This window comes from Arvicola amphibius, chromosome X (assembly GCF_903992535.2).
Source record: "Arvicola amphibius chromosome X, mArvAmp1.2, whole genome shotgun sequence".
NCBI classification, from domain to species: domain Eukaryota; kingdom Metazoa; phylum Chordata; class Mammalia; order Rodentia; family Cricetidae; genus Arvicola; species Arvicola amphibius.
The window spans coordinates 133,884,550-133,908,966 of NC_052065.1; the positions used below are offsets into that span (position 1 = coordinate 133,884,550).

The 24,417-nt window shown below is 41.7% G+C and overlaps 1 protein-coding gene across 1 annotated transcript; it reads left to right on the top strand.

The window, feature by feature from the left end:
* The first annotated feature begins 7,360 nt into the window (after positions 1–7,360).
* On the top strand, positions 7,361–18,064 carry Vma21 (vacuolar ATPase assembly factor VMA21). The gene is made up of 3 exons (XM_038317442.2): positions 7,361–7,515; positions 11,266–11,375; positions 14,151–18,064. The coding sequence occupies exons 1-3, from the start codon at positions 7,463–7,465 to the stop codon at positions 14,291–14,293; spliced, it is 306 nt and encodes a 101-aa protein (XP_038173370.1). The 5' UTR covers positions 7,361–7,462; the 3' UTR covers positions 14,294–18,064.
* Positions 18,065–24,417: the final 6,353 nt, after the last annotated feature.

Here is a 24,417-nt window from a genome sequence, read left to right on the forward strand (position 1 = left end):
CTCTCCATGATGGGCTGTATCTCCTCAGACTCCCTTAAGTCATTTCTTTGTGAGCTATTGGGTTGCTGTGATGAGAAAGGTAACTCATATACTCGTCAGTCTGAAAAGTGGTACCTAGGGTTCTGCTCCAATATGAAGATCTGTGGAGGCTGTTCCCCATTCCCTGGCATCTTCTCCACAAGGAAGATGTCTTTCCTAACCTTTCTCTTCCCACCTGAAAGAGTCCTAGCATAGGGGCCCTTTCACTGCTGCTTCGGTTTGGGTTATATTACAGGAAACCATAAGGAATCTTGTTCACCTAGTCCCTTTTCATTTTTCTTACAAACACACACACACACACACACACACACACACACACACACACCACACCCTTTTTTGGCTCCCCCTTTTCTGTTTACAAGGCCTGTTTCCAACCCCTGTCTATTTAACTTTTTTTTTTTTAAAAAAAATCTTCAGCCTTCCAGGATTCTAACTTGGGTCCTACTAGCCTCCTGAGTGGCTACTTTCCCACCCCACTTTCTCATGGCCTTCCTTGGCACAGTGTCAAGCAGGCAGCAGTAGCTTTTAGTGCAGCAGTTCTCAACCCTGTGGTCAAACAACCCTTTCACAGGGGTCACCTAAGACCATCGGAAAACACAGACATTTATATTATGATTCATAACAATATCAAAATTACAGTTATGAAGTAGCAATGAAAATAATTTGTTGGTTGGTGATCACAGAACAAGGAACTGTATTAAAGGGCCGCAGCAGTAGGAAGGTTGAGAACCACTGCTCTAGTAGGTTTCTGCCACGGGCCAGGTCCCCATCCAGGGATGACAGCACCCTCCTCATCCTCACTCCTGCAGATTATGCCTTGGCTTTAGTTGGGAAAAAAGGCGAGCTTAAGTGATATTTACACACAAAAATATTTTGCTATGGGTACCATCATTGTACTGGTGTTACAGTCCAAAGGTAATGCTGCATTTCAAGCCTTCCCTGTTACATGAAGCAAGATTCATTTACTCATTCAGTAGAGCCCATCTGTCACAGAAATGGTGAAAGGGACAGACAATAACCTGTTTGGGCTAGGTGTTAGAAAAGGAGCCCACTGCTCTAGCCATTGACTGCCAGGGGACCAGATTTCATTCTGCTGCACTTGTAAAAGTCTAACAGTTATAAACCAGTCGTTAAGAAGCAAGGCTTACAGCACTGGCATAGCTCCTTGGCTCCAAACATGTCTGTTGCCACATCTGAAGGGAAAGAAGGTGAAGAGGTACCACAGGCACCTTGGATGAAGTCACATGTAGTTAGCCCTTTTACTGGTGTGGTTTTCCTTCCATGAAGCCTGGCTGCCTTTTCAGCAGTATTTTGCATAACAGGAAGTGATGCCTAGAACCTCTCTGTTGTTGTATGGATGGAAAATATGGAGGAACCGATTCATTTCCGGACCTTTGTCTCCAAGTTGAGCTCTCTGCACTGGACCTCACCTACTTCCTCATTTGGTCTTCTGCATCTATCTTGTGAAAATGTATGTGAGATGTCAAAATGAACAGCGCGAAGACACAGATCTTGTTCTACAATATCCACTGGAAGCCGGTCAAATAAGACACAGAAATGTTCGCATGGACACTTGAGAACTTTCTGAAAGGCCAATCAACATAGTATGAAGTGGTATTGGACAAGGTTAGCGTAAAGTCAATAGCCCAACTGTGCCAGGGGAATAGTTACGCTGACCAGGAGCAGGCTCTTTTACATGTATGTGCTCTTGTGAGACAGGACACACACACACACATACACACACACACATACACACACACTCCTAAATATAACTGTATAGTGTTACTTGTACATTTATGTTTCAGGCCTGGCCATTTGGTATTGGATAACCAATTGGTGTGCACCTCCTTAGGGAAGACTGTTCCTCCCACTCTCTGCATTCCTTAGTTACCTGTAGTTCTTTGTGTGTGGTTTTCTAGGCTGGGAGATGATTTTGCTTTTAGTCACATTTTCCCAAACAGCATGTATGAATTCGTAAGCACACAGACACATATCGCCACACAGTAGCCCCTGCCCTCTACTCTTGAAGAGGTACACTCCCACATTTGCATGCAAACACATTTGTGCACTCCCTTTAACCTTCTGCTCTTGGAGGGATTTTTCTTCCCAGGACTGGATCCAGAGGAGCAGCTGGGAGAGAAAGGCCACAAGCAGGTGGCTGGCCTGTTTACTCTCTTATCCTCCCTCTCCCCTCCCTGACCTGCTGATGGAATCCAGGGCTTTGCTAACGCTAAGCACCACTCTACTACCAAGCAACCCTCCCAATCCTGTCCTTTATTATTAGTATCCAAAATACCGACCGATTCTTGCCATGCTTCTGTGTTTCTTTTTCCTATTGCATCTGCATTTTTTCATTCCCTTTAGTCTAGTGTTTCTTTTTTTCAATCTAGTGATGGGAAAGAAAAAGGGAAAAACCCTTAGATTTCTCTCATTTATTCATCAATGTACTTAAGTTATTCAATTAATGTTGGGAGTGCAGCTTCCACGTGGATGGGGTCTGGTTTCCAATATCTCACCCTGGGGTCCACTGGTCACAGGGGCGGGGCACACAAACTGCCTGAGAGGAGTTTCTGCTTAACCTTTAGGCTTTTGCCTGAAGGAAGCGCTATTGTGGCCCAATCAGAGAGCCACCCTGCCGGCCCCTCCCTCTAGCTGTTTGGGAAGGCCTCAGGGAAATCTGACCCTAGTTCTCTGGTGCCTGAACTGCCTGGGGGGATCTCTCTGTTTGGAACCTACTGGCTCTGTCTGTTCTTGGCAAGCCCGGGTTTAGTTCTCCCAGGGAACAACCCCTTCAGCTTTTGTTCTGCCCACCGGCCGCCAACAACTCCTCAGCACTCAGCCCGCTGGGCAGAACGTGGCTATTGGGTTGTGGATTTGTCATAACGCGCGCGTGTAATGTGACAGGCCCATCTCAAAGCACTTGGGCCAGAATTTGTGAACTTTCGACTTGCCATGACATATGGATAGGCTTCTTTTTATGACGATGTTATGGAATTTATAGATAAAAACTTGTGCTCCAAGCCAGGTCCTTCGTGCCACCAATCCTTACTAAGCATTTAATAATGAAAAGCAGAAAAGGGAGAGTTATTCAACATGGCCACATTGAGGAGACAGGTGAAGCAATCAGGGAACCCCCAAGTCTGTTTTTGGGGTCCTCGAATGAGATTAAAGTTCAAGGAGAAGGCAAGCACATTTAAGCAATCTTGGACAAGGTGTGGTTGTATCCTCTCCCCCAGTAGCCATCCTTGTCTGGGCTTCTCAATCTCTACCTGTAGGGTAGTCTGACAAGTGTTAGAACTGTGAAGTCTCTTTCAGAGATATAACCCCCCCCCTCTGGCAGGGGCCTTTTCCTTTTCCCAGCATGAGACTCTTGGGGAAATTCCCATTTCTTTGGTGTTCATTTCTTTGATAATCTTATAGTCAGATTGAGAAACATAAATCTCTCCTTAGAGTACCTACCTTCATTTCTGCCAGGTTTATTAAATTTCAAACCAAATAATGTGGGACTGAGATCGAAGTCACACTTCTGGGTGTGCACTGAACTCTCTTTACTAGGGCTCTACTAACACGGTCTAGGCATGTCTGGTGGGCAAGAACAGCTCTGATCCATGGACTCCAGGTATCCTCTGGCTCCTTTATCAAGAGCCTTCCCTAACTCTAAGATCCTAGCTTAACTGTGCAGAATATAGAGCCAGACAAGGTAGCTTTGTGGAATTTCAGAGTACACAAAGGATTAAGACTTAGGAGGCAAGGGGAGGCAAGACCTGGAATTTTCCTTAGCTTGAGATTTCCAACACAAAATGAGGATGGCATAAAGCTTGTAGAGACTGAACTGACTGTAAAATGAAGCAGGGAGACATTCACTTCGAGAAAACGGTGGTAAGTGAGTAAAATGTGGAGTTCATTGCTTAAGGGATCCTGAAAACACAATTTCCTATATTAGCCTTTCCTCCTTTAAATTTTGGTCTAGAAGTAGAACCATGATTTTTCACCAAAGGGTGTGTGTCATGAGTTTTTATTTTCAGAAAGAACGATACCCAGTCTCTATTATAAACACTAGAGCCCAAGATGGCTCTCATCTTTTATTGCTGTAGGTGGTGACTGTGCTTTACCCCGTTGCTGGCAGCCCAGCTTCACAACCTGACACAATTGGCTAGTTGGCACGAAGGGGAAGGAGAAGTTTCAGTAAGCCTGAGCCCTTGCTGGACTAACTACCTTTGCTAAAATGAAAACAGATGAAACTCCACTCCTCACACGTTGACTGTATGATGGGGCTTATTTTTGTTTTCCTTGTAGCTCAGTTTTTGAAAGGCCATATTGTGTAGGTATAGACTTGAGAAAGTACCAGTAGGTCTTTCAAGTGTTGCTGTTCTATCCAAAGCCACAGTGGGAGCTCCAAATGGAGATGTATGGCTTGTGAGACAGTACTGCAGATCTTGGGGTAGCTAAAGACCTGACTTTGCTTACATACCTGCTGGGATGCCTGGTTGATGACACTGGCACTTACAACAATATTGTGGAGAAAGTACTAGACCAAAAGTTAGAGGCTATAGGTTCCCTAATCACATCATGGAGCCTAGAAATCTGGAACAAGTCACTTCTCTTAATAGTTCTGTTTTCTCAACAATGAATATTCCAGACAAATATTTGAGAACCATTTTCTGATTCTAGGGGAAATACTCTCCTCCCTTGTGACCATGTTACACCTCAGAGTGTAACCTTATTTGGAAATATTGTTGGTGCAAATGTAATTAGTTATGATACTGCCGTATGAAAAGTAAGGTAGTCCCCCAAAGCAATAGGGTTGGTGTCCTTATGAAGAGAGGACATTTGAACACTGACACACATGTTGGGAGAACACCATGAAAAGATTAACTCCCCCCTTGCAAATGTCCAAGTAAGTGTCGGCCAATGACTAGATGCTAAGGGAGAGGCACAGATGGCTATACCTTTCTCCAGCAGACCTCAGAACTAACCTTAAGAATACCTCCATCTCAGACACCTACAGAGACAGCAGAACCAAGCTCATGGAAATTCATGAACTCTAGCGACAGCTGTGGAGCCTCCATTGAACTGAACTAGGCCTTCTGTATGTAGGAGACAGTGGTGAAGATTGAACTATCTGAGGGGACCCTGGCAGTGGGACCAGGATCTACTCCTGGTGCATGAGCTAGCTTGTTGGAGCACATTCCCTATGGTGAGATGCCATGCTCCCCCTTAACGCTGGGGGTTAGTGACTTGGTTCTGCCCAAACTTAATGTGCCAGACTTTGTTGAGTCCCATGGGAGCCCTTCCTGTTTGGAGGAGTGGATGGGAGGTTGGCTGGGGCGGGGGAGGTGAGAGGGGACAGGAGGAGGGGTGGGAGGGAGAACTGTGGTTGGAATGTAAAATGAAATTTTAAAAAAGTAAATAAATTTTAAAAAAGAATAGCTCCATCTCAGACATCTAGCTTCTAGAAGCAGAAAAGGATTAGCTTCTGTTGTATAAACAACTCAGTTTGTGGTTCTTTGTTACAGTGGTCCCAGAAAACATTCCTCCACCTACATTGTAGTTCCCAGTTTTCTCACTTTCAAGAACCTTTTCTGTAGACAAAACCCAGTTGCTTAACACATACTGTGTACTATATACTCTTGGGTGACTATTCTTTTTAGGCTCATATTTCTAAAGATTTGTTCTATCAAGTACACTATAGTATATTTTAGCTTTTACTAAGTCTTTCCATTTACTCATTAAATGAACAGGATTACCTTAGTGTGACATAATTCATACCTCAAGTCAAATAATGTGACGTTTAGCTGTTGAAGTTCCATTAGGTTTTTAGAAATACCAAAACTTGTTCTCAGAATACTCATTATCAAGTTTGTGGATCCCCAGGGCTTTAAGGACCAAGGGGTGATTAGCAAGATCAGCAATTCGCAAAGTGTTCCTGCAAAGAACCCTATATCACCATATCTGGTGGTATAGATCTGTAATCTCAGTCACTGGAGAGGCTGCAACAGAAAGATTGAGTCCACTGCCTGCCTGGGCTACGGAATGAGCTCAAGGCTGTCTTGCAAGGAGTGAGAACCTGTGTCAAACTATAAAAGCGGATGGGGAGTTCTGGGAGTAGTTGTTCAGTGGAATAACACATAGAAAACAAATGAAAGGATTTGTGGAACATACCACTTATGTCCCATCTAACCAGCACTGCAGAAGTAGACAATTCAGATGAATGCGCATGACTCAGTTCCAAAAAATTCTACTTATTAAGATTCAAATGATTTTCATGAGTTGTTTTTGAGATATTCTTTGACATTTTCCCACCACACTAAGTGGAGAAAAACGGGCTCCAGGCTCCACACACTTGAGTGGCTGCCCAGTGTGTCACTTGTGGCACCCAGCTCTCCACTTCCTGAGTTCATCCACTAGGTTCACTTAAGGATTCTGCATGAGGACTACCGACGTGTTACTACGTTTAAATTGAAACTCGGGCTTCCTACTGCTCAATCCAAGATCCATCCATGGCTGGTTTACTTGTGATTTCAAGTATGCTTAGTATTCCGTGGTGCAGAAAATAGGTATGTGGTCAGCAGCCCTGTCCAGCCTTGACCATGTAAGGGCTGTCCTTGCCTTAGCGGCCAGGGGCAACGTAATTTTGCTAAGCCTGTCCTCGGGCGTACACACCCTTTTCTGTTGGTGCCTCTCCGGTCGCCTGGGAGTATAGTTCCATCTGTCCTTACTATTTTTGAGTCCCTGTTGTCTCATTGGCGGATTTCTGAACAGCTGCAAAACATACTTTTAACCCTACGTGGAAGTTTGGGTCACCTGCTCCCAACGTGGAACAGTCACTCTCAGCAAGGGCTCTTCCAGCGGACAGTTCTCTAGTTTTACTGACTCGGGTGAGTGTTAAATTCCTCTGAACTTCCTGCTGGACTGCCAAGGCGGACAGGAATGAATGAGGTCTTTGCTCACGGGCTGGTGGAATAATGTGCATTGCTTTTTTGTGTTGTTGGAAACTGCTCAGTTGCCTAGCACCACAGCCGACGGCCGGCCTGTCCTTTCCGCGGCTCCTCCACCTCGGGTGACCAGGCTGCCGTGGCACCGCAGGCGGGACCGAGACGCGGTGGAGAGCCCCCTGGGAGGACCATGCTGCGCGGAAAGTCCCGGCTCAACGTAGAGTGGCTAGGCTACTCGCCAGGCCTGCTTCTGGAGAAAGAGCTGCTCACGCCGGCACGAACCCCACGGAACCCTCGCGGGTAAGTCACGTGAGTACCGCGCCCCACCCGCGCCTGCGCGCGCTGCCTCCTAGCGTCACCGCGCCGCGCAGCACCTGCGTGCTTCGGCCAGCTACTTCCGGTGCGACCGGCCTAGTACTGTCCCGGTACCGGCGGCCGCCTGACCCCGCCAATTATCTCGCGCCTGCTGCTGCCCTCGCGGCCACGCCATGGAGCGCCTTGATAAAGCGGCGCTGAACGCGCTGCAGCCGCCAGAGTTCAGGTATTTCTGAGTTCGGCTGGGTAGCCCTGGGGGGTCGGCTCTGGCCTGGCGTGCGCCGCAGGGAACGAAGGCGACGAACCGGGCGGCCTTGGGATCAGGCCCCTCGGTGGGCTGCTGCGGGCTCCGGAAGAGGGCGGGCAGCTTGGAGCCTGCAGCTGCCCGACGAGTGGCCCCACCTTTCATTTAAGCGAGCAGGCCCCCAGTTCTTGCTTCCTTACATTTCCTCTCCCTGTTGTTAGGCGAGCTTGCTGATTTGCCGTCTCTCCTTTGCCATGCGTGCTCTGTTGAGGACAGGCACCCGGCCTCCTTCATCTTGAGACCTGCCAGGGCCTACATCACATGGTCTTGTAAATACCTGGTGTGTGAATGGAGAAGAGTCTGACCCTGGTGTGAGGCCGCTTCTCTGGGGGAAACAGTCAGTAGGGTGGAACAGAAGCAACCGCTAATTTACATCATCGGATTTCTTAATTCTTAGTTTGGCTAACTGCTTAGTTTTCAGCTTTGGAAAAACAGTAAGTTGAATTCAGATAAGTGATTTTTTTCCAGGATCACAAAATTAGACCACACCATTACTATGGCTTGAAAAATGGACATCTAGCCACACCTGCTGATTCCAAAACCCTGTAATCCTTTTACTCTCCAGTAATGTTAATGGGGATTTTTTTTGCATAAGTGACTTTTTGTAAGAATACCAAAAGACATTCTTACTAAGTACACTAACAACACAGTATACCATCTAGACACTTACTAGTGTTTTCTAATGGAATTAAAAAAAAAATCTTCAAATCATTCTCCTGCAAATCTTGACTGCCACAAAGAAGGATGTGGTAATCTCTATCTGTTAAATGTTTGCTGGAGAAATTGTGTAAAGTAGGAAAACTAAAAAGTGTTAAAGAGTAGCGGTGGTGGCGCATGCCTTTAATCCCAGCACTCGGGAGGCAGAGGCAGGCGGATCTCTGAGTTCGAGGCCAGCCTGGTCTACAAGAGCTAGTTCTAGGACAGGCTCTAGAAACTACAGGGAAACCCTGTCTCCAAAAAAACAACAAAAAAAGAGTAGGAGCTTGATAAGATTCATTGTGTGACTAACATTAATTCTGGTTTCTCCTTCCATTCCTCATTTCTGACAGGTCTCAGCAACTCCTAGTCAGAGGTATAAAATAAATCAATAAAATGGTATCCATTGCTTTTTAAAAAATACTATGTCACTGATTCTACCTGACTTGGTTTGTGCCAACAGAAGCAACAGGTGTTGAGGACTATGACTAGAAGCAAAAAAAAAAAAAAAAAGTGGTATAAATGCCCAGGAAAGTTGGTCAGCTATTTTTTTTAAACTGTGTACACTTAACTTTGTCCAGCCGTGTGCTTTGGACAATTTGGAGAATGACAGACTGCAAGTGTGTTCCATGGGATTGAATTACCTAGAGCCATTTCAGCCATCTTAGTTTTTAGTTTGTATAAGTATGCTTGGTGATATTTGTAGAATGACAAAATCGTCTGAAAAGACGTTTCTCAAAAAAATTTCTGTTTTTAAATAGTGGATAACTCTACTTAATCTTGAATTACTGTGTGTATAGCAGAGAAGAGGCAAATTTTTGAAGTTTAATGCAGAGAGTAATATCTATGTATTGAAAATAATAGGCTGGGCGGTGGTGGTATGTTCCTTTAATTCCAGCACTCAAGGAGGCAGAGGCTGGTAGATGTCTGGTGATTAGTTTGAGGCCAGCCTGGTTTACAGAGTGAATTCCTAGAGAGCCAGGGCTATACAGAGAAACCCTATCTTAAAACAAAACAATAATAATAATAGGCCATAAATTATTAACATATACATATAGGCTGTGGGAGACTGGACATAATTTACAGTAAAGGTTATATTTGCTTGGTGTGACTGTGATTTGTTTACCCTATTATTTTTTTATTGCATCATATCATCTTTTCAGTAAGTGTTTATAAACAGTTATTTTAAATTTTATTGTTTTAAATTGTGCATGTGTGTTTGCTTGTTCACTATTGTGTGTGGGTATGTGCACATGAGTTCAGGTGCCTGTGGAGATCAGAGGTATTGGATCTTCTGGACCTGAAGTTAAGGTAGTTGTGAGCTGGGACTGGAACTGGGTTCTCTGGAAGAGCAATACCATTGAGTCGTCTCTCTGGCTCATGCTTGTAAAAATTTTTCCAGGTAGTAGGTATTTAAAAGAGATTATCTAAAGAACACTCTAGATGTAGTAGCATAGGCCGCTTAATACTGGCTACTGGGAAACAGAAGAATCACAAGTTCAAGGCCTAATTGGGCTACAAAGTGAGTTCTAGGCTACCATGGAAAACTTAGTGAGACCCAGTTTCAGAAGATAAGAAATAAAAAGGGGTAGAGAGGTAGCAGAGTGGTAGAGCATTTGCCTAGCATATATATATATATATATATATATATATATATATATGGCCCTGAGTTCAGTCCCTGGTATTGAAAACTAAATAACTAGTTAACTAAATAAGTAAGAATAACCAATCAATCCTTTCTTTGAATTTTTGTTCCTTATCAAGTTAGATAAATAATCTGATTATTGCATGCTTAAAGTATCACAAAATATGAATTTATCACTAAGGAAAATCTAAATTTCAATGCTTTTCTAAGACCCAGAAAAGAAGTGGTTGAATAGTGAGTATTTTCATATTTTGGATATATATGATATATTTGATTATATGTATGATTATATACGCATATATATGGTGAGGATTATGTAGCTCAGTAATGACAGAGTATAGTAAAAGATAATACATTTAGGTAGCAAAAGAAAATTGTAGAACTTTTTGTTTCATGGCAGTAAGCTTAACAGTAAGATTTAATTTCTCATACTTGTACAAGGACTGTAATCAAGTCAGAAAGTTTACTACAGTACAGTTTTATGATATATAATTTTCATCTTGGGGATTAGCTATTTAGACTCAGTGGCTTTGGGTCTTTGCTACTTTATTGGACTTTGGCCACAGTTCTGAATTTTCTCCCCTATCCGTGGTTGCCATTGTTTTATTCTTTCTATGGATTTGGTCATCTTTATTGAAGATTTATATTTATGTGGGATTGTAGAATATGTTTACTCACATTGTCTGTGTGTGCACGCACACACACACACACACACACACACACACACACAATATGAAGAAATGGCTGTATCTGTGTAGAGTACTTAGCCATGAATAGAGTTTGTTGACTGAGTGTACCTCAGGATGGATGTAGGACAAAATGCTACACTAAATTTACTCAAAATTTCCTTCATCATTGGTATATTCAGTCCCAATACTGCTGTTGAGCTGCCCATTTTAGGCTTTTATTTGGAGTTCCATGGCATAGCCATTAATACATTTGTCTTTTCCATTTACTCCCACCCAGCTGTCTGTTCTAGGAGACCCTGACTGGGTCATGGCTCAGTTTGAGTCTAGAATACATCTGTCTTTTCTGGTTTTATCTATTTCTGGTCCAGCCTTGTAGTTGGGGCAAAAGTTTGTATAATCCTTGGGGAGGAACTGTTTGCCAGAGGGTTTGGGTTTTTCTGAAGTAAATTCCAGGGGCACGCACCAGCACATTGTATGCCAAGCTGAGGGGCCTGTTCAGGAACACTCATGTGCCTGCTCACTCCTTTGCCAAGTTCTGGAAGGAGGAAGCTATTTGTCTCAGAATTCTTTCATCTTCAGGAGGGTGATTATTATATTTGGATATGGCTTGTGAAAATTCTGTTTGTTCACTTTTTTTTCCAGAAATGAAAACACTTTAGCTTCAACTCTCAAGACACTCCTGTTCTTCACAGCTTTAATGATCACAGTTCCTATCGGGTTGTATTTTACAACTAAATCTTATGTATTCGAAGGTAAGTTTTACATACTTGAGGACATTTCTCTTTTCTAATTTGTTCAGTGGTTTTATAAATCTTTTTGTTGTTAAAGTTGTTTTCTTATTCCTTTTGTTTAGTATATAATATGTATATTATATATCTCGCTTAACTACACACACACACACACACACACACACACACACACACACACACACATATATCCAGTAAGAATTCATATGCTTTGATTGGCTGGGTGTGGTGCTACATGAGTATAATACTTGGGAGGTGTAGGCAGAATTAGGGCCTGGACTCATAATAGAGTCAGAGGCCAAGCTGAGCTACATGAGACCCTGTCTCAAAAACAAAACAATTTTTTTGATATTTATTACATATAATGTATTACTTTAAATGCTTTACATGAGATTATCTATAGAATCCCACAACAAACTTCTGAATTAATTTGTATTTTAGAAATTCAGTACAACAAAGGTAAGTAATTTCTGTCTGCACCACAAGTAACTGGTGAATATGGGAGATGAAAACGGTCATGGGCACTGTTCTCTTCCCTATGGACACTCATGGAACTATGAGATGTCTTTCCGATGTTATTGTAGGGGTAGAATTATAAACTAAAGCAACATAATTTGGTAACTGGGTACCAATTCTATTTATAATGCTCTTTCATTTTCTCTCATTGCTCTTAAATGTCTGTCTACGTGTATAAAATCAGAGATTTGTGCTACAAATGTGTATAAGAAATATTGATATTAAAAATAAACCTTGGTATTTTCTGATTTTATAGAGCAGGCTGTGTTAGTGCCTTTTCATGCTGAACTATTTATTTTATTTTTATTTATTTTACGTACCAACCACAGTTCCCCCTCCCTCCCCTTCTCTTAGTCCCCCCCAACCACTTCTCCCTCACCCTTCATCTACTCCCCAGAGAGGACAAGCTCTCCCGTGGAGAGTCAGCCAAGCCTGGCATATTGAGTTGAGGCAGGACCAAGTCCCTCCCCCCTGTATCAAAACTGAGCTAGGTATCCCATCATAGGGAACACGCACCAAAAAGCCAGTTCACTCACCAGGCATAAATCCTGGTCCCACTGCCAGGGGTCCCACAAATAGGCCAAACCACACAACTGCTACCCACATTCAGAGGGCCCAGCTCGGTCCTATGCAGGCTCCACAGCTATCAGTCCATGAGCTCCCACTAGCTCAGGCCAGCTGTTTCTGTGGTCCTCCCATCATGATCTTGACCCCCTTTGTTCATATAATCCCTCCTCCCTCTCTTCAACGGGACTCCAGGAGTTTGGCCCAGTGATTGGCTATGGATCTCTGCATCCGCCTATGCTGAACTATTTTTAACCTATAATTGTTTTTATAAGTTTTTATCATTGTATTTTATGTGGAATCATATTTTAATTAATATGTTATTTATACAAAATGATGGACTTAGTTATGGCAGCCAGTGGTATAATGTCAAGAGCATTTCCTAATAGCTGGTGTGAATTTTAAAATGTAGAACTGGGCATGACAGGAGACATCTGTAATGCTGGTACTTAAGAAACTGACAGGAGGATCTCAGCTTCCTAGCCACCGTGGTCTACAGAATGAGATCTTGTGACTATTGAGAAACAGGAGGAAGAACAGGAAGAAGAGGAGGAAGAGGAAAGAACCATGTGTATCTCTGCTCATTCTAACCATTCTGTCTCTCGTGTGATTATATACATTTCTTTTATGTCTTTTTTCTTTTTAAGACTTTTTATTTTTATAGCTTTTATTTTATATTATTTTACTTTTTGAGGTAATATATTATTTCTTCCTTCCCTTGTCCCATCTTCCCTTTTTACTCACTTTCAAATTCATGACCACTTTGTAGTGATATTTCATTTGTATTTTAATAAATAAAGCTTGCCTGAGGTTCAGAGAGTAAAACAGCCCCACTGGTCAGCCTTACAGACCAGGCAGTGGTGGCACACACCTTTAATACCAATAGCCACACTAGTTTGCGATAGAAACCAGGTGGATGTGGTGCACGCCCTTAATCCCAGCACTAGAGAGGATTATAAAACCTGGAATAGGCAACTCACAGACACAGTCTCATTCTGAGAGTCCTGGAGGCAGGATCGCCATTTCAGATTGAGAGACAGGTAAGAGCCAGTGGCTGGCTGTTATGCTTTTCTGACCTTCAGGTTCAACACCAATATCTGTGTCTCAGTTTTTATTAATTGTGCTACACCTATTTTCATTAAGTGTTTGTTTTGTGTGTATATGTGTTTTCCTAAATATTAAGTACAACATGGTCAGTCTTCATAGTGTTCCTTGTGCATGTATGTTTTACAGGCTGATCAGTTGGTATATTGGATAACCAATTGGTGTTATTCCCTGTGGAAGATTTCTTTTTCTCACTCTTAGTATTCCTTAGTTGCCTGTAGTTCTTTGTGTAGGGCTGAGGCCTCCTGGGCTTTTCTTCCTCCATATTAGCATGTCTACTGTTCTTGCTCAGCTCAAGTTTAGGGAGTCATGTTGGTGAGACTTCAGGGGTATATCTTCTGACATTACTAGGAGGCATACTCTCATAGCAAACTCCCTGATTTTCTGTCTCTTACAGTCTTTCTGTGCCTTCTGCATTGCAATGTTGCCTGAGCCCTAGCTTGTTTTGTAGATGTAGTCCTTGGGACTAGGTTACATAACTCTGTGTTTTGGTTGGTTGTTGTTTTCTATAATGGTCTCTGTTCCAACCAGAATTGTTAGGCTTTGAATTTTGTGGTTTGGTGAGGAATAAAATGATTTTTTTTCTTTTTTCAATAGGTGTCCTTGGAATGTCCAATAGAGACAGCTACTTTTATGCTGCAATTGTTGCTGTTGTTGCTGTTCATGTGGTTCTGGCCCTGTTTGTCTATGTGGCCTGGAATGAAGGCTCACGGCAGTGGCGTGAAGGCAAACAGGATTAAAGTGAACATCACCTTTTGATAGCATGAAATTTATTTTTGAATATGTTAAGTACTTCTGGGATATTGGTGATAAATACATTTTGTGTGAATAAAGTTGAAAGAACATGATAAAATCAGTCTTAAGGAGTCAGTCGCATTTGGCTAAATTTTGACCTACCCAGTAATATCATATGGTCACTTTGAACTTTGAATTTCCGTTTGCAAACGAAAATTTGGAAAAGTTAAATAGGTACAAATGTATATGTTAAGAGAGTTATATTTTATCCTAGGAAGAATGTGATTATAACAACAAAAATGTATAGCGATTTGCCTTATACTTGCTTTTCAGTTTTATTTATTTGGGTAGATTAAGAAACGCTTAGTGAAGCAAATCTAAATTTCCTTTTTCACTGGAGGACTTCCTGGAAAAGAACCGGTCCTTGGGTTTGAGAGTCTAGTTTCCTGTGGAAAGTTCCCTAAATTGTAGGCAGTATAGTTAATCTGAATGTCACTGAGGAAGGAAAACTCTCACATTCCATTATTTAAAAGTTGCTGAACTCACACCCATTCATACAAAGAATTTAGGGTTACAGAGGCAAAGACTTGAGCTGACTGTCAGCATTGTGATTATCATGCTAACATTGTGCCCTCATTTTTCTTTGAAATTAGGCATCAGTTGCAAAGTTCATCAAAATCCCATTTAATATGTTGTCCTACTTTAAAATAGTATATAATAAGTATTAGAATGCCAAAATATCCAGCTTTCACACATGGAGAGTGTATACAGTCTTGAAAACATCTTATTTCTTGGAGTTTTTGTTGATCCATTTTTTAAAATCAGTGCTAAGTTACATCCTGTATTTATAGATAATCCTTCAAATCTTTTTTGATAAGAACACTCTTGCCCCAGATAAAAAGCCCTGTTACCTTGCTTTGGTACCTTCAGTCTATGGTCAGATAAACCACTTAGTACTGTGTATATGCAATTTAAAAATGCTATTCCCCAAATGTTTATTTTTTTTCTTAAAAGTTCATAATATATGTTCTGTAAAACACTGGGAAAATAAATGTAACAATTGGCCCGTAATGTTACTACTTGCAGACCATCAGTAGTTTAGTTAACAACTCCTGTTTCTTAGTGCTGGTTCCAAATACACTACAACCTTGGTTTAAGTTTAGATCTTGCCAACTCCACCAAAGAGCTGTTTGCAGTTTTTCCTATACCTGATATTGCCCATTGTCTACCTTTAGTCTTCTCAAATTCACATTTCAATGTTTTTATCATAAATAAAATGTTGAGATAACTCAATTTAAATACTGTATAACATGGATATATCAAAACATTACATAGTACCCCATAAGCATGTATGCTTTTTGTTTTTATATATGAATTAAATGTAATTGTAAAAATGAAGAGCATTCAAATGCCTGTTGCTGATAATACTAATATAATGAGTGGCCCCTGCTTTAATGTTTGCCATTGTTGATTTGTTTGTCTGCTGTTATTTTTATGCTGTGGAACTAGACTAGAGAAATAGAGGTGATTAGACATATAGATATGTGTTTATGTTATCACAAAACCAAGATTAATGTAATTATTAAAGGATTGTTCTTAATTCTTAAATTTAACTGTTGTATGTAGTTTGTATTTAAAAGTGAGTATTCTAAATATAAGGGTCTTTATTTTGTAAAGACTACAATTTTTAGTATTATGATAGTTGAGTCTCAGACATTATGTACTAGATTTCTAGATGGTTCCCTTATTAGGTGGCCTATTGTATTTAGAATTGTCCACTCAGTTTCTTTTTATATAATGCTAAGGTTTTTTTTTTCTTGTACTGTTTGTAAATACACTGTCGGGTTATTTTGTTTGATTTTAAACATTGCTAACTAAATAATGGTACAGATCTTTTAAAGTATTTTAACCAGGGGTACATGTAAACACATGTAATTTTCCCTTGGGAATAAAGTACAGTGTGTTTGTACATTAAAATCAGATATTCACATTGATACTTAGAATTATTACAGAATAGATTTATTTTCAAAGCTGTTCATTTTTTCCTAGGATTTTTGACTGCTCATTCTTGGATTTGCTGCTGTTAGCTATGTCAATGAATGTGGTATTTGACATTTTTAAAAGATATCTAACTAGTTTCCTCTTGCACAAAGTACATATTTCATAGTGTGTTAGAAGAAAAGTTACAGTTAATTGTTAAGTGTCTTCCGGCAGGAATATGTTCACTGATGTTCAAAACCTGATTGTAACAGTAATCTCAATTAGGGAGTATAACTTGAAGTGTCAGTGCAAGCTACTGATTTTACCACCTTTACTGTAACACCACCTTCCTCACCTTCTGATTTGCCTCCAATAATCTTTTCCTGCACTACTGAAACAATGGAAGGTCTGTAGGATGCGATCGATATCATTCACTCTTCAAATGGCTGCCGTTTTCACGTGCTACAGTAGCATTCTGGTTTGCGATGATAGTAAAGAATTTTAAACCTGCTATTCAACAGAACTGGGTGTTTCATGGGAATCTAACAGTAATTATAATAACTTGAAAGTTTACATCAGAAAACTCATACTGAGCCAGCCGTGGAGGCAGGAGCACACCTATATTTCCAGTATTTGGGAAGCAGTTGCAGGAGGATCAGGAGTTCAAGGCCACTCTGGGGCTACAGGAGAGCCTGAATCAACAATAACAAAATTCTATAAAAACAAAGGACCAATTTCACTTTATCAAAAGAAGCAGCCAATGGGCTTGTCTTTATTTTCATGTAAATCTTATATACACAGGAAAGTCATACTAGTCAGTAAAAGTATTTAGACAAGCAAGGTGCATCTAAGGGAAGCTAAAGCTGAAGGTATATGAAAGAAAGGATTGAAATCTTGATTTACATGTATCTACTATATCTCCAGACAGGCTCAGTGCCTAGGTATAGTACATTTGTAGACTTGTTAGGCCCATTTAATAATTGGTTCAGTGATGGTACAGTATTTGTCACTTAGGTCAATGGCAGATTTCTTTACTCTGTCTTCTGTCATTCAGTAGTAAGATATACAACCATTCAGATTCTACTAGCTGTTAAATTTATTTTCACCAGGGTTGTGCTGGAGTGCACTCTAATAGCTTGACAGAACTTGTCTTCAGGGTGAAGTTGTTACCTTAAAAAATGACTTACTCTCAGAGATGTTGGGAACCTCCCCATCAGTACCCTGTGAATAGCTTAACCCTTTATTCAGTATGAAAGTCTGGAATCCTTCCATATCGCTGCCGGCCACACTTATATTTGTGTTAATTGCTATGTGTGCTTGAAGTATGTGTTCTTTTTAAGATGTTCTGTAAGTCATATTGTCAGTTATACAATCTAGTCTTCCTTCCATGTTTGGTGAAGTCTCACTGAACAGGAATAATAGCAATAGCTAACAACATCTGCACAGCACCTTACAGTTTGCAAAGAACGTTCACATATTCTTGTCTGAGTTTTGCATAGTGAACATGTTGCAGAGATGTCTCTTTATGTCAATGCTAATTGTTAGAATTTTCAGTCACCAGTGTCACTGGCCATGCTGTGGCCACTGACTGGGGGTGGGGTGGGGTGGGGGTGACAATGCGCTGTCTGTAAAGCTTGTGTCATCACAATGGGGCCTGCATTTCTTAGCCACTTGCATCAGACTGACTTAAGTGATGCTTTTCTAGTCTTACTTGAATGGGTTTTGTATTCAGTATACTGTAGCCTGTAATTTGTATTTATTTACCACCTGTTGTCATTAAAAAATCGTATCTATAATACTACTGTGCTGTGTCCTCATTCAGTGGATATTGCTTTTTTATTAACATCTGGTTTTAAAATGTGTTTGTGTGCTTGTTTCTGTTTATAATGTAGAATATGTGCAGACTTCAGTTTTTAAATGTGTGTTTGCTTCTGTGTGTACCATACAATATAAGAATAGAACTGTCAAGGATAAGGTTTATTATATCACATGAAAGAATGGAGATATTTCAAGAAAATATCCTGTAGGAAAAAAAAAAAAAAAAAAAGAATGGAGATATTTGGGTTGGGTGGGGTACTGAGGTGGATGGACGGATTGGTTATATTCCAACTAGGGTGAATCAGTTAGAATTGATGTGGAGATAGGTTAAAGAAATCTTGCCTCAGCCAGATGTGGAAGTCCACACTTGGGAGGTGAAGGAGGGCCAGATGTTCAAGCCCATCCTGAGATACATAGGAAGTGTGAAGCCATCCTTTGCTACATGAGATCCTGTTTCAAAACACAAATTGTAAAATTTGGGGAATAAATGGATTTCAAATTCCACTAAAGGAATAAGGTTGAAAAGTATTTGAGACTAATTAAGAGAATTCCTGGGGACGTTTATTTAGCTTTACAATACACACCCATGGCTAATTTCCTGTATCTTGTTTATTGCATTGGCTCCAGCTCCTTTTGATGCTTCTGGGGACTCCAACTAATCCTTAGTAATAAATACCACCCCATTCCAACTATCATTTGAAAGGTCTTAGTTTCAAAAATACAGATAATGAGATGTCCAGGAAGCTTAGAACACAGGTAATAGCACTATAGAAACCAAGAAGTGTTGCTTCTATGGTGACTGGAACCAGACTGTGGAATGTAATTAAAAACTACCATTTGTGCAAATGTAACCCGGATCTTTAACTCCATCCCTCTGAGAGTGCAGCCTGGAAATCAAGGACAAGTTAGTGGGCCCTTCTGTGCCTCCTGATGGGACTTGCTAGGAGAGATTTACAGTTTTGTCTCTAAATGGACTGGACTTGAAGACATTTGTTTAAAATGTGGCTGCTTTACAGTATTTGTGTTGATCTGTGTGCTGACTCTGTCCTAGGAAACAGGAAGATCCCAGTACAATCTCTCTACCAAATTTTGCCAGTTGTGGCTCAGGAAGAGGACCAAATGGTTGGAGCAGAGTCATCAAGTTCCTTCTCTCCATACCTGTGAGTCTGTGTTCCTGGCATTGTTGTGTACTTAGCTCTGAAGCCCTACAGCATCCCCATTTTCATATCCTTTCCTATTTTTATCACCACTGCACCTGTGTATCTTTGCACATCTCAAGTCCCTTATGTAAAATGGCAGAGTATTTGCATACAATATACAGACATCCTTTTGTACACTTTGTCAAGTATAGATTATTTATTGCCTAATGTGTTGTAGTAGGCTGCTAGTTTGTTTCCTGACCACCCGGCAGCTCAGACCCGAAATAACCACACAGAAACTGTATTAATTAAATCACCACTTGGCCAATCACTTAAGTGTATTGCTAGCTAGTTCTTACAACTAGTATTAACTCATTTCCAGCATTTTATGTTTTACCATGAGACTCGTGGCCTACTGGCAAGGTTCCAGCTGGCAGCTCATGTCTTTCCCCTCTGGCAGCTCCATGGTTTCTCCTCTGCCTTCTTTCTCCCAGCATTCAGTATAGTTTTCCCTGCCTAGTTCTCTGCCCTATCAACAGGCCAAGACAGTTTCTGTAGCTTCTAGTTAGAAACACAGACCTCTTCCTCCACTCTTCTCCTAGTCCCCTTGGACCAATTAAAATTAAAAATTGAGTAAATTAACCTTCATCTGGTGATGGATGGAGATAGAGACAGAGACCCACATTGGAGCACTGGACTGAGCTCCCAAGGTCCAAATGAGGAGCAGAAGGAGGGAGAACATGAGAAAGGAAGTCAGGTCCGTGAGGGGTGCATCCACCCACTGAGACGGTGGGACTGATCTAATGGGAGATCACCAAGGCCAGTTGGACTGAGACTGATGGAGCATGTGATCAAACCGGACTCTCTGAATGTGGCTGACAGTGGAGGCTGACTGAGAAGCCAAGGACAATGGCACTGGGTTTTGATTCTACTGCATGGATGGGCTTTGTGGGAGCCTAGTCTGTTTGGATGCTCACCTTCCTGGACCTGGGGGGAACGGGGAGGACTTTAGACTTCCCGTAGGGTAGGGAACCCTGACTGCTCTTTGGACTGGAGAGGGAGGGGGAATAGGGGGAGGGGAGGGGAGTGGGAGGAGGTGGAAATTTTCAATTAAAAAATAAAATAAAACTAAAAATAAATAAATATAACCATCAAAAATTGAGTAAATTAGTAAATAGGGAAGAATTAGAAAGCTCAACAAATAAACCAAAAAAGGTAAACCAGTAGTTTTAAATGAGTTGGCCAAGGGGTTTGATGGAACTGCCACCTGTAGATGACAGGGTTCTAATATGGCCCAATATTCCCACTCTCTTTTCCGCTCTGTTTGATCACTGGTAGAAGCTATAAATGGGATGGGACAGTAAGTCCATTCCACATGTATTTGGGCTTCTGGGGCTGCTGCCACAAAGCACCACTCAGTGTGGTCAACAACTGCAAAGCGGGGGCTTCGTGGCACACTCTGATCCTGGTGCTCAGGAAGTAGAGTCAGGAGGACCAGAAGTTCAAGTTTATCCTGAGTTACATGGCAAGTTTAAAGACAGCCTGAGATATGTGAGATGGGGGAGGAGGAGGTGCATACAACCATATTTCCTTACAATGCTAGAGGTCAGAACTATGAGATCAAAGTGTGGGCTGGTTGATTCTCCCCGGAGCCTCTCTCCTTGCCTTGCGGATGTTTGTTGTTTGTCCTGTCCTCAAATGGTCACTCCTCCATGGAAATTTGTGTTCATCTCATCCTATGAGGATGACTGTCACACTACACTGGCACCCTCCCTAAAAAATCTGAGATGAATATAAGAAGCACTTGGCATTGATTTATAACCAACAGATAAAGAAAGCTCCACACCAGGAAATACATACAGGTAGACTGTAAATATGGGTAGACTGTAAAAGGTGGGATCCCATCTGTTGCAGGAGCCTCTTGTTGGTTCCCGGCCACTTGGCTAGCTTAAAGTGGAAATAATCACACAGAAACCATTAATTAAATCACCGCTTGGCTCATTGGCTCTAGCTTCTTATTGGCTAACTCTTACATATTAATTTAACCCATTTCTATTAATCTGTGTATGGCTGTGGCTTACCGGCTAAAGTTTCAGCATATCTGACTCTGGTGGTGGCTCAATCCATAGCTTCTCTCTGACTCCGCCCTTCTTTTTCCCAGCATTCACTCTAGCTTTTCCCACCTAGTTCTGTTCTGCCTTTGTCATAGGCTCAAAGCAGTTCTTTATTCACTAATCAATAAAAACACAGAAACAGAAGGACCTCCCGCACCACCTGCCATTCATTTTTCTGCATAGGTCACAAGTTTTTCAAAACACCAATGGCAATGACACAATGGGTATCTTCAGACAAGCTGAGAGGTAGCTTCAAATTCTCAACAGACTTTTTTGGGTGTCTTTCTGAGGTCCAGAAATCAACCATACATGCAGAAAATGTCAGTTGAAATTTGCCTCGCTCTGTGTGCTCAGTGCCGAGCTCTAGGACTGGCACAGAACAGATGCCAAGTGCGTGCACCAAGTAAGTAAATGCCATTTCCCCTATGCCCCTTTAGTGGATTCTTTCTCTCTCATTAATACGTGCTTTCTGGATTCTTGAGCTACTGAAGGAGCTGATCCCTGACCTGTATGAAATGAATGGTGTAGTGATTTCTATCCTGACCTACAACACAAGAGTTCCTAGAAAGTGCTCACTCTTTGTAGTTGATGTCATCTGAATGCACTGTTCTTCATAGTTCTGACTTGGGAGGGGAGGAAAGGCATGGCAGCAGGAGCATAACAGCTGGTTACATTATGCCCACAGGCTGAAAGTAGAGAGGCAAGAGTGCTGGTGCTTAACATCCCCTTTTGCTCATGCTCACCTGTTGCCTGTGTACCCAGCCCACATCTGGTACGTCCTCCTCACAGACGCCTCATGGAATAGGCCCTCACAGACATAGTCAAAGTTGTGTCTCAGGAGGTCTGATGATCTAGTCAAGTTGACAATGAAGATAAACCATCACAACGAATAATTGTTTATATAATTTGCTTTCCTTATTAGTACTAAAACAGTTTTCCTCCTGGTCATAGCCTTTGTGTAACTTTATGATGATATCTTATAACATGACCACAGTCCATGGAATAGATTTAAACTTGTAAAATTTATGTATTTGTTATATGTTATTATGTGCATGCATGCACTTGTGATATTGTGATGTGGGAGAGTCTTCTGTTTGTGTTGATTTCATTCGTTAATAAAGAAAACTGCCTTGGCTCGTTTAATTGGCCAGCCCTTAGGTGGGTGGAGTAGACAGAACAGGAAGAAGGAAGTGAGGTAGATGACTCAGGCAGATGCCACACCTCTCCTAAGTTAGTCAGACCGCCGTGCCTCTCCTCAGGGAGACAGACACGATGAAGCTCCAGCCCAAGATGGACCTACGCTAGAATTTTCCCGGTAAGGCACCACTTTGTGGTGCTACACAGATTATTAGATATGGGTTAGTCAAGATGTGAGTAAGAGGCTGGAACTAAGGGGCCAGGCAGTGTTTAAATGAATACAGTTTGTGTGTTGTTATTTCGGGGCACAAGCTAGCCAGGCAGCCAGGAGCCGGGCGGGACAAAAAGCAGACCTGCCCGCAGCTCCTCACTACAATATTGTACACCACTGTTGTTTGATGTTTTACTCTTTTGGCTCTTTAGGCTCTTTGGGGGACCACCAAATAAATCACACCAATGCTTATTTTTAGTTATAAATGCCCACCCTTAGCTTGGCTGGTTTCTTGCCAGCTTTTCTTAAATTATCCCGTCTACTTTTGGCCTTGGGGCTTTTATCTTTTGCCGCGCACCGCACCCCCGTGTCTGTGCTTGGTGTGCTTTTACCCAGTTACCGAGCTTCGGGCAAGGAGCTGGAGGTTAAAATACACAGACACTCAGACAGACAGACAGACAGACAGACAGCGACACGGGTCATCCTTGAATTCCCCAAGAATGCCCCCTTTATTGTGTTCAGGGGCAGATTATATAGAGATAGCCATGCCCCAGCCAAACCCACCAGAAACCACTCTCCTGCCATTAGGAACTCCTGAAGGTCTCATGCTCAGAGCAGCTGTAGGCACTCAGATCAGGGGATTACAAGAAATTCAGGATCTGGGGTCTCACTGCTCCCAACACTCTTTCTCTATACCTGTATACCATTTCTTTCCTTCTTACTCTGTGACTGGCTGTGTAACTGTGTGACTGGGTGGCTGGGTGGCTGGTCCCTGAAGTCCTCCTCCTTCCTCTCTTGTTCCCAGATCCCTTCCTTCCAGATTTCTCCTTATATTTATCGCCAGCCCCACCTATTTCTCTCTCCTGCTTTGGTATTGGTCATTCAGCTTTTTAAAACCGTCAGGTGTTTTAAACAGTCACAGTAACACAGAGTTAACACATGCAACATAAACAAAAGTAACACACCTTGAAATAATATTCCGCATCACACAACAGTGCTCATGTGAAAGTCAGAATACAACTTGAAGAACCATGTGGGTTCTAGGGATCAAAATGGGGATTATTCTAAAAGGTATGTACTAGTATATCATGGTTGTTTTCATTTACAATTCCCTGATAAACCATGGAGTGGAACATATTTCCATATACTTATTTCTACCTGTGCATCTTATTTTAATGCACATTAGTATCTGCTGTTTTTACTTTAATGCAATTAGTATCTGTGTGTGGGTACACATATGTATGTGGGCATGCATACATGTGTGTGTGAATGGAAGCCAGAGATGGGCCTTGGGTAGTATTCTTTGGGAACCATTTTTGAGAGATGGTCTCTCACTGATCCTGGAACATGCTGGTCACACTAGTCTGGCTGTCCCAAAAGCCCTAGGGATCTTCCTGTCCTTCTCCGATGTCCCTGGTGCTAGCTGATAGGCAGGTGCCATTACACATCTTTTTACGACTGTGCTGGAGGGAGGGCTCAGCCTCTCATACTTGACAGAAACTTTACAGACTGAGCTGTTTTGCTACTTGTAATCATTTCATAATCCTGACAAAGTTGTCACATTTTCAAAAATGTGAAATTTCACCTTGTTTGCTTTGCCTATCACTTCTCATTTTTAAAAGCAAATAAAATGTTTTGTGAACTCTAAAAATAAAATGAAATGTTTGAATCAAGAAGGTGAACTTGGTTTTGGTCCCACTTTCCCTTTAAGTAAGTGATTGTCTAAAGAA